General features: G+C 40.1%; 1 protein-coding gene across 1 annotated transcript in view; it reads left to right on the top strand.

Annotated features, from left to right (window-relative positions):
* The window catches only part of ULK4 (unc-51 like kinase 4), a 572,731-nt gene that overhangs the window by 449,670 nt on the left and 107,379 nt on the right, over positions 1-15,682 (top strand). Inside the window, 1 exon segment of the mRNA XM_030328370.2 lies at positions 4,060-4,245. Within this exon segment, the coding sequence (XP_030184230.1) occupies positions 4,060-4,245 (186 nt within the window).

Genomic DNA, 15,682 nt, shown 5'->3' with positions numbered 1-15,682 from the left:
TTGATTTTTCTTTAGCAAACTGACAAAAATTTAAAAAAGACAAAATTACCTATATGAGGAATGAAACAGGAAATGTTAGTATAGATCCGCAGCCATTAAAAGGATAATAGCAGAATATTCTGAATAATTTTATGCTCATAAATTCAATAACTAGAAGAAATGGACAGATTCTCTAAAATGTACTGAAACTTAACTAAGATAAACCCCTTAATAGTCCTATAATCACTAAAGAAATTGAATTTGTAATTTAAAACTTCCTAAAAAGCAATCTCCTGGCCTAGATTATTTCACTGGAGAATTCTATCAAACATTTAAAGAATTTTTAATCCCAATTTTAAGAGGAGTTTTATGAAGATTATATTACCTTGACACTAAACTAAAAAAAAAAAAAACAAAAAAACCTACAAAAACAAAATGAAACCATAAAAACAAAAAATAACCCAAACTTATAATATCTCTTTTAATCTTAGGTATAACCATTTTCAACAAAATATTAGCAAACTGGATGTACCGATTTATAAAAAGAATTAATACTGTGACCAAGGAAGTATTGCATTTACAAAGGTTATTCCATGTTCAGAAATCAGTGTACTCTACCATATATAAACAAGCTAAAGAAGAAATATCACATGATCATATCAGTTATTACAAAAAAAAGGTATTTGGCAAAATCCAGTACCCATGATCAAAGTTCTCATCAAACTAGAATTAGAGGGGGAACTTCCTCAACCTTCAGCTATCAATCATCATACTTAATGGTGAAAGACAGAATCCTTTTTCCCTACAATCGATAACAAAGCAAGGGTGTCAGTCTGCTCCCCCCATTTTTATTCACCATAGTGCTGGAAGTTCTAGCCAGTGCACTAAGACAAGAAAAATAAATAAATAAAAGCATGCTGTTGGGAAGGGAAGAGCTAAAACTATCCTATTTGCACATGACACAATGTAGAAAATTCAAAGGGATCTATAAAAACACTCTTAGAATTAATAAGTGAGTTCAGCAAGGTTGTAGAATCCAAGATCAACAAACAAAATTCAGTTGTATTTCTATACTGGCAATGAACATGTGGAAATAATTAAAATCACTATTTATAGTTTGCAAAAAAAAAATTAAATGCTGACATATAAATATGACAAAACATGTATATCCTCAACATTACAAAATTGTTGTGAAAGAAATCAAAGAAGACATGCATAAATGGAGAGATACCACATATATCTGCATTGGAAGACTCAACAGACTAAAAATGTCAATTCTCCCTCATTTTTTGGAGCATTTTAAGGCAATTCCTGCTAAAATTGCAATGAAGTTTTCAATAAATAGACAAGCCTATTCTAAAATTTATATAGAAAAACATGGGGTGCCTGGGTGGCCATTCATCCAGGTTGAGTGTCCAACTCTTGGTTTTGTCTCAGGTCATGATCTCATGGTTCATCAGTTCAAGCCCCACATCAGGCTCCACACTGACAGTGGAGAGGCTGCTCAGGGTTCTCTCTCTCTCTCTCTCTCTCTCCTTCTCTGCTCCTCCCCTGCTTTCTCTCTCTCTCTCTCTCTCTCTCTCTCTCTCTCTCTCTCTCTCTCAAAATTAAAAAAATAAGTAAAATGTATATAGAAAAACAATAGGCCATAGGATAGCAAAAATAATTTGAAAAAAAATTGGAGTTAGAGAAAACACTCTACCTGGTGTTGATGTGTTATTTAGCTACAGTAACAAGACAGTGTGTTATTGGGGGAGAGATAGACACCTAGATCAATGGAACAGAATAAAGAACTCAGAGATAAGCTCACACAAATATGCCCAGCTGACTTTTTAACAAAAGATGTGAAAACAATTCAATGGAGGAACAAATCTTTAAGAACGATGCTGGAGCAGTTGTACAGTTGGTGGCAACAATGAATGCATGAATGAATGAATGAATGAATGAATGAATGAATGGAAGAACCTCTACCTAAACCTCATAGTTTATACAAAAAATTAATTTTAATGTAGATTTCAAAACCTTCAGGAGAAAATCTTCAGGACTGAGGGCTAGGCAAAGAGTTTTTCAAGTAATTGACACAAAAAGCACAATCCCAATGAAATAAAACCACAAGTTGGAGGAATCAAAATTAAAATTTTCTTTCTGCAAATGAGTGAAGTGCATGAAAAGACAAGCTACAAACTGGGAAATTGGCTGAAATACGTATGAAATCTCTCTGTATTTTTTCTTACAGCTGCATATGAACCTACAAATATCTCAAAATAAAGGATTAATTCCCATGCAAAAGAATGAAGTTGAACCCCCAATAACACCATACACAAAATTCACTCAAAGTGGATCAAAGACCTAAATGTAAAAGTTAAAACTATAATATTCTTACAAGAAAAAATAAATGTAAGAGCTACAACTATAAAAATTCTTAGATGCATTTCTCAGGACATTGGAATAAGTAATGGTTTCTTAGGTATGATACCAAAATCACAAAGAATAAAAAAATAGATGAATTTGGATTCATCAAAATTAAAAAAAAATATTTTGTGCTCTAAAGGATACTATCAAGAAGATGAAAAGACAACCCACAGAATAGGAAAAACATTGTTTAATCTAAAGGAGTTGTATTTAAAATATATATACTTAGTCTGTATCATAAAATGTCAGATCCCATGTCAAAGATGGGAAAAGGATCTGAACAGATATTTCTCCAGAGAAGATGTACAAATGGCCAATAAGCACATGAAAAGATGCTCCACATCATTAGTCATTAAGGAAGTACAAGTGAAAACCGCGATGGGTTACCACTCTACACCTACTGGGAAGGCTGATATTAAAAATACAGATAATAGCAAGTGTTGGTGAGGACGTAGAGAAACTGGAACCCTCCTGCATTGCTGGTGCTCATGGCAGCTTCAGAAAACAGTCTGGAAGTTCCCTGAAAGGTTTAAACATGGAGTTCTCCTGTGACCCCGCAGTCACTTCTAGGTATTCACCCAAGAGAAATGAAAACCCTGTGTCTGCGTAAAAACTTACACACAAATGTTCACAACAGTATTCTTCATAACAGCCAGAAAGTGAAAACAACTCAAATGTCCATCCACTGATGAATGGATAAACAAAATGGGGTACATCCACGCAACAGGATATTTTTATAAATAAAAAGAAATGCAATTCTGATACATGTTGCAGCAGGGATGAATCTTGAAAACATTACAGTAGGTGAGAGAAGCCAGTCACAAAGGATCACATTCTGTGCGATTTCATGTATCTGAAATGTTCAGAGGAGATAAATCCGGAGAGACAGAAAGCAGATTAGCACTGGGCAGGGGCACTGGGCAGTGGGGAGGAGGAGAGGAGGGCGGGGTGACTGCCACATAGTATGGGGTTTATTTTGGGGGTAATGGACAAATTCTATAGTTGACTATGGTGATGGTTGCACAATATACTAAAAATCCCTGAATTGTGCATGTTAAATGAACTACACGGCCCAGGAATTATATCTCAAGCTCTCACAAATAAAATAAAACTTTAAAAATGAAAAGGTTATACTTCTTTGGAGTATGATTGTTATTTCATATTATGCCTTTCAATGCATAACAGAAACAGTGCTTTCTGTCCCACCTGTTCAGTCAATAATTCAGACACGGACAAATTCAGAATGTTCCTAAATATCTTCTAGGAAGTAGATTTTTCCTAAACAAGTTGGTAACAAACAAGAATGTGTGGGCAGCGCTTCTGAAAACCCAGGCTGTCTCCATTTCCGCAGACACACAACGCTGTATGTATATATTCACATATTAGGAATGCATTGAAATTTTTGTTGGTCCTCTGCTTGTTACTGGCGGTCTTTATTACGGTTTAAAGAGAGGACCGTGAGAGTTTCTTCTGATTTGGTGCTATTAGCCTTGAGTTACTGTATGCATTTTGAAAAAGATACTAAAAAAAAAAAAAACCCATTCAATTAGTCAATCTGTACACTCACTCAGTCTGATGTTCTCCCAATGAAGCCAAATTTTCCCGTGTTTCTTGAGGAATACCAACCGACTTTGATTAACTGACAGAGTCCTGTTGGTTAATTTGCAGCTTCCAAGCGAGGATCCTGAAATTTTTGAAGTTTCATCCAAGTGTCTGTCTATGCTGGTTCAGCTGTATGGAGGGGAAAACCCAGACAGCCTGTGTCCTGAAAATGCAGAGAACTTTGCTGATGTACTGACGTCTAAGGAGGACCCAAAAGAGCGGAAGCTTCTGTTGAAGATTCTCCGAAGAATGGTGAGTCCACACAGAAACTGGGGCCGGGGTTGATGGCTGCAGTGGCATCTGATGGAAGACAGTGGTCATTTTCCTGGACCTGATGTCAGTAAAAGAATTCCCACTTACCTTTCTCTGCGGTCACCTCTTGTCAACGTTGATCACATTCTGCCTGTCTATCTTGCATACATATATGTATTGTTTTCTGAACTATTGATAAGAATGAGTTAGAGACGTTGTGCCTTCTCCCCCCTGAAAGCATTAAATACACATTTTCTAACAAAATGAATGTTCTTTTAACCACGGTACTCAAAATCAAGAAATTTAACATTGATACAGTTCTTTTACTGTTGTACCGTCCATATTCCAATTCTTGTCAGTTGCCCCAATAATGCCTTTTATATAGCTTTTTTTTTTTTTTCCTGACGTAAGATCCAGTCCAGAATCACGTATGTCGGTAGACATTTGTCTTTAATCTGGAATAGACCCGCAGCCTTTCTTTATGTTCCATGGCATTTTTTTAAGTTTATTTTTTTATTTTGAGAGAGAGAGAGAGACAGCGCAAGATGGGGAGAGGCAGAGATAAAGGGAGAGAGAGAGAATCCAAAGCAGGCTCTGCACTGTCAGCGTGGAGCCCGATGTGGGACTTGAACCCATGAACCATGAGATCATGACCTGAGCCAAAACCACAAGCTGGATGCTTAACCAACGGAGCCACCCGGGGGCCCCTGTGTGACATTTTTGAAGAGTATAGGCTGGGCATTTTGTAGACTCTTATCCAGTTTGGGTCTGTGTGATGTTTTCTGATGATTAGATTCAGGAAAACCCCAGAAGGGTTATCGTGCCTTTCTCATTTCCCCCCATCTCAAGGCTCATGATCTCTGTTTGCCCCTTCACTGGTGATGCTGATTTTGGTCACTGGGTTTAGTCAGTGGTAGCCATTATTTTTAATGTAAAGGTTTAAGATGGGGATTTTCTAACATCCAGCATTTCTAACTCCTGGTATTCTACCTTAAGGAAAAATTTCCCTTTTGCCCCATTTGTTTTGTTTTCTATTTTACAAATGTATATAGCTGATGTTTGTTTGAAAATACTTTTGACGACTGACTTCTTTTTACGGTAAATATTCTGCTGGTTGGGAAAGCCATTATATATAGTAGCTATTGTTGAAATTAAGGATGGAGTGGAGGCCTTCTTCATCTGTGTCATGTTCTGGCTTGTCAATCTGTGTTCACCTCTAGACCCACTTATCTTGAGGGGTCCATTGGGAGCGAAGTCTGTGGATGCTACAGAGACTTAGGTTCAAGACAACTTCTGTGCCAATTCGATAGCTAGCTGTAGTGAATGACCCAGCCGAATCTGCAGGGCAGGTTATGGGTGACAGATTAGGAGGGAGATAGACATTTACCCTAAGATTATTTCTTTACTGTTTCTGACACGGCCAGTTAGATTCCGTCTGTGGAAGAAAAGTGGGATCTGAGTGACTTTGACCGTGTATGTGAAAACAGAAGTCATTTCTGGTGCTGTTCTTGCTTTTTCTTTTTTTAATTGTGGTAAATATATGTAATACATATGTATCTATAAAACATAAAATTCACCATCTCAACCAGTTCGGTTGCACCGTTCAGTGGTGTAATGTGCATCCCAGTTTCTGTCTCTGTCTATTCCAGGTCCCTTATATGATACGAGCAAAATCCTACAGTGTTTGCCCCTTGATGACTGGCTCATTTCACTTCGTGTGTAATGTCCTCAGGGTTCGTCCATGTTGTAGCCTGCGTCAGAATTTCCTTCCTTTTTAAAGCTGAGTAATATTCTGTTTTGTATATAGACCCCATTTTGTTTATCTTTTCATCTGTTGATGGACATGTGGGTTGTTTCCACCTTTTCTGCCCCATTTATTTCTTGCCTTTTTCTATTATCAAGATAGACTCATGGATTTTTCTTTCATTCAGTTTGTTGTAATCTGCTTCCTATGATCTGGCCAGTGGGAACCTCTTCTGGATGTCTGCTGTGCCTTTCCACAAGCCCCCATCATTTTTTTTTGAGCACTTTCATTTTTTTTTTTTGTAGTAACGTATGTATTCTTTTTTTTTTTTAATTGAAGCATCGATGGACAATGTTATTACTTTCAGACGTGCAGCACAGTGAGTGACTCAACAATTCTCCGCATCACACATGGTTCACCAGGATAAGTGTAGTTATCTGTCACCATACAAAGTTATTATAGTATTATTGGCTATATTCCCTGTGCTGTACTTTTAATTTCTGTGACATATTTTATTTATTTATTTATTTGATTTTTTTATTTTTATTTTTTTGCAACGTATCCACTTCATTTCTGGTGCAGAGAAAGACAGACGTATTTATTTTATAAATGGAAGTTGGTACGTCTTGATTATCTTTACCTATTGCGCCCATCCACCATCCCCTTCCCTCAGGCAACCACCGGGTTGTTCGCTGTGTTGATGAGTCTGTTTCTGTTTTTGTTTGTTTTGTGTCATAGATTCCACATATAAGTAAAATCATGTGGTATTCTTCTTTCTCTATCTGACTTACTTTGCTTAACATAATACTCTCTAGGTCCACCCGTGCTGTTGTAAATGGCAAGATTTCATTCTTTTTTATGGTGGAATAATATTCCATTATGTGTATATATTATATATATTTCATTGTAGATATATATAGTGTATATACATGTATATGCACACACAAAGACACATGCACAGGCATACACACATACACACACACACACACACATACACACACACACACATTTCTTCTTTATCTATTCATCTATCAATGGATACTTAGGTTGCTTCCATATCTTGGCTATTATAAATAATGCTGCAATAAACATAAGGGGTGCATGTATCTTTTTCAAATAAGTGTTTTCATTTTCTTTGGTTAAATACCCAGCAGTGGAATTACCTGGAATTACCTTCCCCAGGAATTACCAGACCTCTACACTGTTTTCCATAGTGGCTGCACCAATTTACATCCACACCAGTAGAGCACAAGCGTTTCCTTTTCTCTTCATCCTCACCAAAACTTGTTATTTTCTTTTTGATTCTAGCCGTTGTGACAGATGTGAGATGATCTTTCATTGTGATTTGACTTGCATTTTCCTGCCGATTAGTGATGTAGAGCGTCTTTTCATATGTCTATTGGCCATCTGTATGTCTTCCTTGGGAAAATGTCCGTTCAGGTCCTTTGCCCATTTTTTAATCAAATTGTTTGAGTTGTATGAGGTCTTTATGTATTTTGGTTATTAACCTCTTATGGAATATATCATTTCCAAATATCTTCTGTCTTTTGGTAGATTCCCTTCATGTTTTTTGTTGATTGTTTCCTTTGCTGTGCAGAAGCTTTTTAGTTTGATGTAGTCCTAATAGTTTATTTTTGCTTTTGTTTCCCTTGCCTGAGGAGACATATCTAGAAAAAGATTTCCATGGCTGATGTCAGAGACATTATTACCTGTGCTCTCTTCTAAGATTTTAATGGTTTCAGGTCTCACGTGTAGGTCTATGATCCATTTTGAGTTTATTTTTGTGCGTGAAGATACCATTGTATCTTCATCGTGTTATAGTGTCTGACCCGTAAAGGATTCTCAGCAGATGTTTATAGTTCTGTACTGGTCCCTGTGTTAAGAACTTTTGGTACGTTGTCTCATTTAACAGAAGCCCTAGAAACCAGCCCCAGGGATCACACCCGTTTTACAGGTTAAAAACTAAGACTCAGAGAACTTGAGTAATAATGTCCCCATGGCCACCAACTAGGAGATGGCCGAGCTCCCATCAGCCCCAGTTGGATTGCTCCTTGTCCGTGCCCTTTCCAAGCCTCCCTGCCGCTGCTCTGCCCAGTACTGACATGAACTCTGTGGGCGTTCATCAAGCTGACTTTGACCAAATTTTGATCTAGAAAGCACCTGAGAGATTTACGCTTTCATTCATAGAACAATAAGTAATAAAATTCTTCCTACGTGCAAGCAGGGCACCGAGGATACTAAGATAGTAAAACATTTTCCTGCTCCCTATTCTCAAGGGTCTCTAACTAGAGAGACAGAAAAACACCCAGCTTCATTGCAATGCAGTCAGCGCTGCAGTGGAGAGGGCAGCAAAGTTCCACAGGGACCATCCCTTTAGGGATGAAGTTGGCAAGGACATGATGTTCGAGCTGAATGTAGAGGAAAGAAAGAAGCACATCCTGAGCACAGAATCTGAAATTTATGAAGTTAGAATGGGAGACATAAGAAAAGGGCCAGGAAAGACCAGACAGTTCCAGGAGCAATTTTAGTAGAGTTTGGAGTTTGGACACTATTTTTTGGAAGTAGGAAATTCTGGCCTCTGAAACAAAAGGGCACTGGCAGCATCTAATCGAATTACAGTGATCTGAACTGGGAAATAAAGCTTTATCATAGTAGCTGGCATATAATAGATATTTAATAAGTAAGTATCCACTGAGCCGAGTAAGAAATGTCTATAAAATCTCTGCTTTTGTTATTGGCAGATTTTAGCTTTTGCTGTTCAGCGTGTATTGTGAGCTCATTTTAGTGCTTTATAGGTGCGTGGGTCAGACTGAGAGGGACCTGAGAAGGCATTTAGTTAGCCCAAAGTCTGATGTTCCAGTCTCCTCCATGGTATCCCTGCCAAGTTTCTGAGGAGTGGATGAGGTTGTATAGACGGATGCGTAGAGGACAGGAACTCAAAAGACAGAGGATTGTAAGCAAAGATTCCTTGTGGCTTTATGGAGGCCAGTGTCTCAGGCTCACCTCAGCTCACAGTAGTGAAGGAACCAGATTTGACAGAGAAGCAGGGATCATTCTAGGCTTACTACCTGGTGTCAGTATTTGGATTAAGGAGGCCTGACTGGTGTAGCCTCCTGACTTTAAGAAGTTAAGAGGGAAAAGAAGCTCCCGAGGACCTTCCTCCAAGGATATTCACTAAGGCACACTCCCTCTAGGGACACTTCCCTGTGCCGTGGGGCTACCACGGCATGACAGAGGAGTACCCTCTCTTCCCTGAAGCCAGGTGAGCTTGCTGGTTTCATCCGGAGAGGGTGGCCTCCAAAATACAAGTGGCCACATAGTTCACAAGACCGGGGAAGGAGCATGTCTGCGACCAGTAAACCACGGTCCTCAGAGAGCTGTCCTGGGGAATAATGTGCCACTTTCTTCCCCATGAGTCACACAAAAGGCCTGAAATCTTGAAATATCTGTGTATGGTCCCAAGCCTGTGACAATTACTTCCTAAAACCACAATTTTCAGTAACCCACTCAAGATAGAGGATGTTTAATTCGTGCTAATGGAGTTGGGATATGTTCTGCCCCTGGGGTGCTCTTCCTTATTTAGGCTGTATTTAGAACATCCAGAAGATGTTGAATAAACCTAAGAATTGAATTATCTATTGCAATTTACCAGAAAGTTGGGAGGTGTTGTAATTATACTTTGTGTTTTAGCTTTAAAAATAGGATGGACTCCTTCAAGCCACTCCCATGTTTACCTATCCCTTAAACGTGATATCAATGGGAGTTTTCCCAGGGTAATGATTATAGATTAGCGACTTGTCTCTTAATTAAAGCTAGCTTATTTCAACACCCAAAATATTGACTACACATAAACTGCCACAGACTTGTTCTATAAAACTAGCTTCAGGGTAGACTGTTGACTACTTTATGAAAGCAGAGAAGTGATCCGTTGGAGGGTGATTAAGACCTGCTTGATGTATCTGACTTCTGTCACCTGCCTACCTGTCTACCTGGTGTGGCAGAGGTGACAGGAGTGCAACTTGAGAGTGCTCTATGAAGATGCTTAAAGATTATTACAAATATCTACGCCTTGGAGCCCCTTTTACCCTACAGCTTTCAGAAAACCTCCCTATGCTATCACTTTCCTTCCAGATTCTCATGCATGTCCCCTGGTCCTTTCATTCCGCCCTGAGAAGAGAGCTGTTCTGTCACCAAAAATCAGTGTGACCGCATTTCTTCATGTGCAGAGGCTTTAAGGCTTCGAGGAGAGCACGTAGGAAACTGGAAATTCTGCAGCCATTCTTTTTCTATTGTAGGACTAGGATGAGCTGGAGATTTAGGATCAGAAAGGACCTCATTTTTTTTAAGTTTATTTATTTATTTTGAGAGAGAGAGAAACAGACAGTGGGGGAAGGGGAAGAGAGAGAGAGAGAGAGAGAGAGAGTCCCAAGCTAATAGCACAGAGCTGGATGAGGGGCTCGAACTCAAAAACTGCAAAATCATGACCTGAGCCAAAACCAAGCAAGAGCCAGTTGGTCAACCAACTGAGCCACCCAGGTGCCCCAAAGAGGGACCTCATTTCTATTAGAAAAGTAAAGAAATGCTTCTTGAGGTATAACAAAAAGGCAAAATGATTCCTGTCTCCTAGCTTATTTTTCTCATGATAACATCTTCCGTTCTTGCTTTATTTTCTTTAAGGAAAAAGGGAGATTGGTGTGAAACCAATGAAATTTTCAAGAGAAACACAATGCACCCAAATGAGTAGAAAGTAAATGTAATCATTTTTTTTTTTTTTTGTGAAATCTGGTCACTTAAGAAGGTTGTTCTGAAACTCTGAGAGAGGCTCTTCCAAGGGGGATCTTTCTCTGAATTCAGACACATCCATTTGTAGTCACACTGGATAAAGCATTCTCCACCAATGATTGCCATATGGTTGCAAAGTAATTGGGAACTCTATGAATGACTGAATTTTCTGTTTCCAACAAAGAAAAGAAATATCTTGCCTGGAATTTTTTTTAAGTCTATTTATTTATTTTTGAGGTGGGGAGGAGTTGAGAGACAGAGAGAGAGAATCCCAAGCAGACTCTGCACTGTCACTGTGGAGCCCAACATGGGTCTCGAACTCACAAACCTTGAGGTCACGACCTGAGCCGAAATCAAGAATCGACATTTAACCGACTGAGCTACCCAGGCACCACGCCTAGAATTTTTGCTTAATTCCCTGAGGAAGCCTTCCTGAACTTTTAAGAAAGACGGACCCAGGAAGCAAGTGGCCAGTGGAATAGAGTCCTCGATAGCCAGTCCCTCTCAGGGTGGAGACATCTGTCTTGCTGAGGGGACATGTGGCTCTTTGCCACAGATTTCTGCAGGATGTGCACGTAACACAGAAAGCTTCCTTAAAATCCACTTCGAACACGACTCATCTTCTCCCGCATTTCCTACGTGCGCCTGCTCCCTCCTTCCCCTCCCATGTAGAGTCTCCTCAGGACTAAGCTGGTCACCTTCCCGGCTTCTTTCCCAGTCGGATGTGTGTGGCCCCTGGGCACCATAATTTTCCTTCTGTTTTGACTTTTCTTCAAGAGGTCCAGCACCCCTACTCACTTCCTCAGATTCTTCTAGAGAGAAAGGAAAAAAAAAAAAAAAAGAATTGTTCCTTACTTTCTCTAAAGAGATTGCCATTGACGATACCTTTTTATTACAAAAGTTTCAAAACCACAGAAAAGATAAACGAACTCATGTAATCAAGAATTATCAGAATTGTTACCATTTTGCCATCCTTTCTATTTCTGTGTGTCTGTGTTTTCTGAATTATGCAAATATGAAAGCATCATGACGCTTGGCCCCTAGCTACAACATTATCACATCCACAAAAATAACAACTTGTTAATATTAGTAATGTCCAGTTCATATTTGATTTTCCTACGTGTAAAACAATGGCTTTTGTACCTTTTTTTTAGAACCATATTCTAGTCAAGGCTCACATACTGAATTTAATTGTTTTCTTAGTCTCTCTCTCTCTCTCTCTCTCCCTTTTTTTTCCAAGTCATCTCCACCCTCAACATGGGGCTCAAACTCGCAACCCTGAGATCAAGAGTCACGTGCTCTTCTAACGGAGCCGGCCAGGCACCCTTTAGTCTCTTTTTTTTTTTTCTGGAAGAGTCTTCTGCTTTTCGTTGTTCTCCCCCTATGAAATTGACTTCTTAAAGCGCCGGAGTCTGTCGTCTGGTAGAATGTCCAACATTCTGGAACATGTGATTGTTTCCTCACGACATTTTTGGTTGGAATATCTCACTGGCAATGGTCCCTCATGATGTATCCGGTAAGAAGTACACGATGCCAGGCTGCCCCACCTGTGGGCTGAGTTTGACTGCTTGGTTAAAGGGCTGTCCGCCACATCTCTCCATCTGGCAGGTATGGTACAAAGTAATCCTCGGAGAGAGACGTTGGCACTGTGTGAGTATCTGTAGTCCTCACAGCTGTTTAAACCAGAGTAAGAACTGTGTAAATGGGATAATGTTCACAGAGCAAAGGAAACAGGTGATTTGTAAGCATGAGAGAGGGAACACGTGAAGCATGGGAAGGACCGAAGTGCCATCCTTGGCAACAGGTAGACTATCCCTCAAAATGAGGGAAGACCTGCCAGAAATGCTGCTTCCTTCCCAATATTAATTCCCGGACGACGCACCCAGTATAAATGGTAAATCAAAAGCTGAGGGCCTTTGGAATTGTTTTATGTTCTGCCTCCTAACAACCAAGGTTGGGGGGGGGGGGGGAATAAGGAAAAAGAAACAAAAAATAAAGGAGCTTACTCTGAGGGATGACTTATTAATTCAAACCTAGAATATTCCCATTTATAGGGACTTATTCTCTGGTTCAAATTATAGTGATTATGACTCACTCTGGCATTTTCCTGATTTTTAGTGATCGTTCTGACCATCATCAACCCCACTGTGAAGCTGTTGCTGTGTGCAAAATGCTGCAGGCTCTTGGTGGGATTTCCTTAATGACATGCTTTTAACGAAACCATCTCAAAATAACGAGCACTCAAAGTGTGTTAAGTATTAGGATGGACATGTTTGAAAAATACTTCCTTGAGGATGTGGACAGCAAAGAACATTGTTCTGGACCCTTCCCTTCTGAACGCCTGCATTAAATATTTCAAAATTTTTTATTTTTAAAATATTTTACATATAATATTCCTTTATATGATCTATATTAATTTTAAGAAATGAATTGCATCCATTGAAGGAAACAGTAGTTAATATCTACATTATATTCATAGGAATATTGGTAATATCCAGTTCATATTTGAACATATTCATAGGAGTATGTTTCTTTCCTTAAAAAAAAAGATGGTTTTCAAGGTGATTTCACTGTATGTAACAAAGAACCAGAGGGGCGCCTGGATGGCTTAGTTGGTTAGGTGTCCCACTCTTGGTTTCAGTTCAGGTCATGATCTCATGGTTCATGAGTTCAAGCTTTGCATCAGGCTCCATGCTGACGGTGCGGAGCCTGCCTCTCTCTCTCTCTCTCTCTCTCTCTCTCTCTCTCTCTCTCTCTCTGTCCTCCCTCCCCCTCCCCTGCTCATTCTGTCTCTGTATCTCAGGTAGGTAGGTAGGTAGGTAGGTAGGTAGGTAGGTAGGTAGGTAGATAGAACCAGAATTTGGTTTCAGGTTTTCAGTTTTTAAATAATCATAGAAAAAGCTAAAGATTAAAAACATGTTTTTCAGCTGCTATTTTAAATATCCAAGAGAGTATTTTAAAAAGCTTTTGGATAACTTGAGTTTAAAGGTATATTATGACCTCCTTTTTTTTTTTTTTTTTTTTTTTGAAGTAATTGATCAACAGAAGTACTTGACCAAGTTTAGGCATATTATTTTGTAACACGGGAGTTCCTTTTTATTCCAGAATAAGTGATACTGGAAAATACCCACTTAATGTAAAGTCATGTAAATGAGTCACCTAACAATTGTGGGAAGTAATGATAGGATGTGTGATTGGGATTGATCTCAAAAAAATAAAATTTATTAAAGTGAATTGTCTTTTGACAACATTATAAGGCATTCTTTTTTTTTTAATGTTTGTTTATTTTTGAAGGAGAGAGAGACAGAGTGTGAGTGGGGGAGGGGCAGAGAGAGAGGGAGACACAGAACCCGAAGCAGGCTCCAGGCTCTGAGCTGTCAGCCCAGAGCCCGATGCGGGGCTCAAACTCACAAACCGCAAGACCATGACCTGAGCCAAAGTTGGGCGCTTAACCAACTGAGCCGCCCAGGCACCCCAACATCATAAGGCATTCTGATAAAGAGTTACTACCTAGTGTTTTGCAACACTATGCAGGAAAGGGCTTCACTAAGAGTAACCACTCAACAAGTAGGTATTAAGTGCCTACTCTGTGGCAGACAGAGTTCTAAAGGCTAGAGGACGCAGCAGGGAACAACACAGACAAAAATCCCTGCTCTGCTGGAGCTTCCTGGGAGAAGGAGATGATAACCATGTAGCTATAAATACAGCTATATTATATTTTAGGTAGCGAAAGCACTAGGAAGAAGAATATGGCAGTAAAGAGATAAGTAGAGCGGGACATTTGCAACTTGATGTGCGTAGGGAATGTCTTCCTGAGGTGACATCTGAGTGAAAGGAGACATGTAAGATGTGAGGGGGGATAACAGGGAGGGGGTGTGGTGGAGGGAGGAAGTCCTTGAGGCCCTTTAAGCCTTTGGAGAGACTGGCCTTTATCCTGAGGGATTTGAGCAGAGAGCTGGGATGCCCCGGTTGCTGCGTTGAGAATAGTCATAAAGATTGGAGGTAAGAGGTGTCAGGACCTTACTGCAGTCCAGGGGAGTCCTGATCATGGCTTGCATGATATTTTAGACAAATTATATTTATATTTTAGACAAGTCTTGAAAGTAGAACCAAGAGTTTTTGCCAACAGATTGGATATAGGCCAAGACAAAGAGAATAGTCGAAGATGGTTCCAGTTTTGGTCTACGCCAGGCTCTAGATGGCCAGAACTCAGGGGGAGCTGGTTTGGGGAAAGAGGGGGAAATCAAAAGCTCAGTTTTGGATATTTTACATGTGAGCTGCCTGTCAGACATCCAGGTGGGAGTGTCTAGTTGGCTCTTGGATCCCTAGGTCTGGAATTCCAAGTAAGAGAGGTCTAGACTGGAGAGAAGAATGGTGGGAGGTGGTGACCAGAGCATGGGATGTTTACATGTGGATTCTGGAGGGCCACAGCTAATGGTAATGACCAGGTCTAGGGTAAAACCACAGGAGTGAGTGTCTGAAGGGCGAAGGGGTCCAAGGTCATTGGGCAGAAAGCCGAAGAACTGAGCGGTGCTCGAGGGATCCTCTCTTTGGACATTGATGCTGCCAAGTGCTGTGACCGGAATGGTGTTGAGGACAAGGACAGAGAGCCGAGGACCAAGAGATCCACAGTAATTGCAACAGGGAAGAGCAGCCAATGGCATTCTCTGGTAACAGTGGATTTAAAGCTGGAGAATGGGGGAATGGAGGAGGGATGGAGAATGGTCGGCAAGTGTTGGTGAGACCCAAGGAGCCACCTCCAAGCCCAGTGGTTCAAGGGGTGTGAGAGACACCTTCAGAGGAAGCAGCCTCCTGAGGGAAAAGCCCAGTTTCAGTTCGAGCAACAAAGCGAAAAGAATATCCTGGGAAGAGACTGGAGATACAAGAGATTTTGCTGGCGACTATCCAAAG

This window comes from Lynx canadensis, chromosome C2 (assembly GCF_007474595.2).
Source record: "Lynx canadensis isolate LIC74 chromosome C2, mLynCan4.pri.v2, whole genome shotgun sequence".
In the NCBI taxonomy this organism is placed as follows: domain Eukaryota; kingdom Metazoa; phylum Chordata; class Mammalia; order Carnivora; family Felidae; genus Lynx; species Lynx canadensis.
This window is presented reverse-complemented; position numbering and strand designations above follow the sequence as displayed.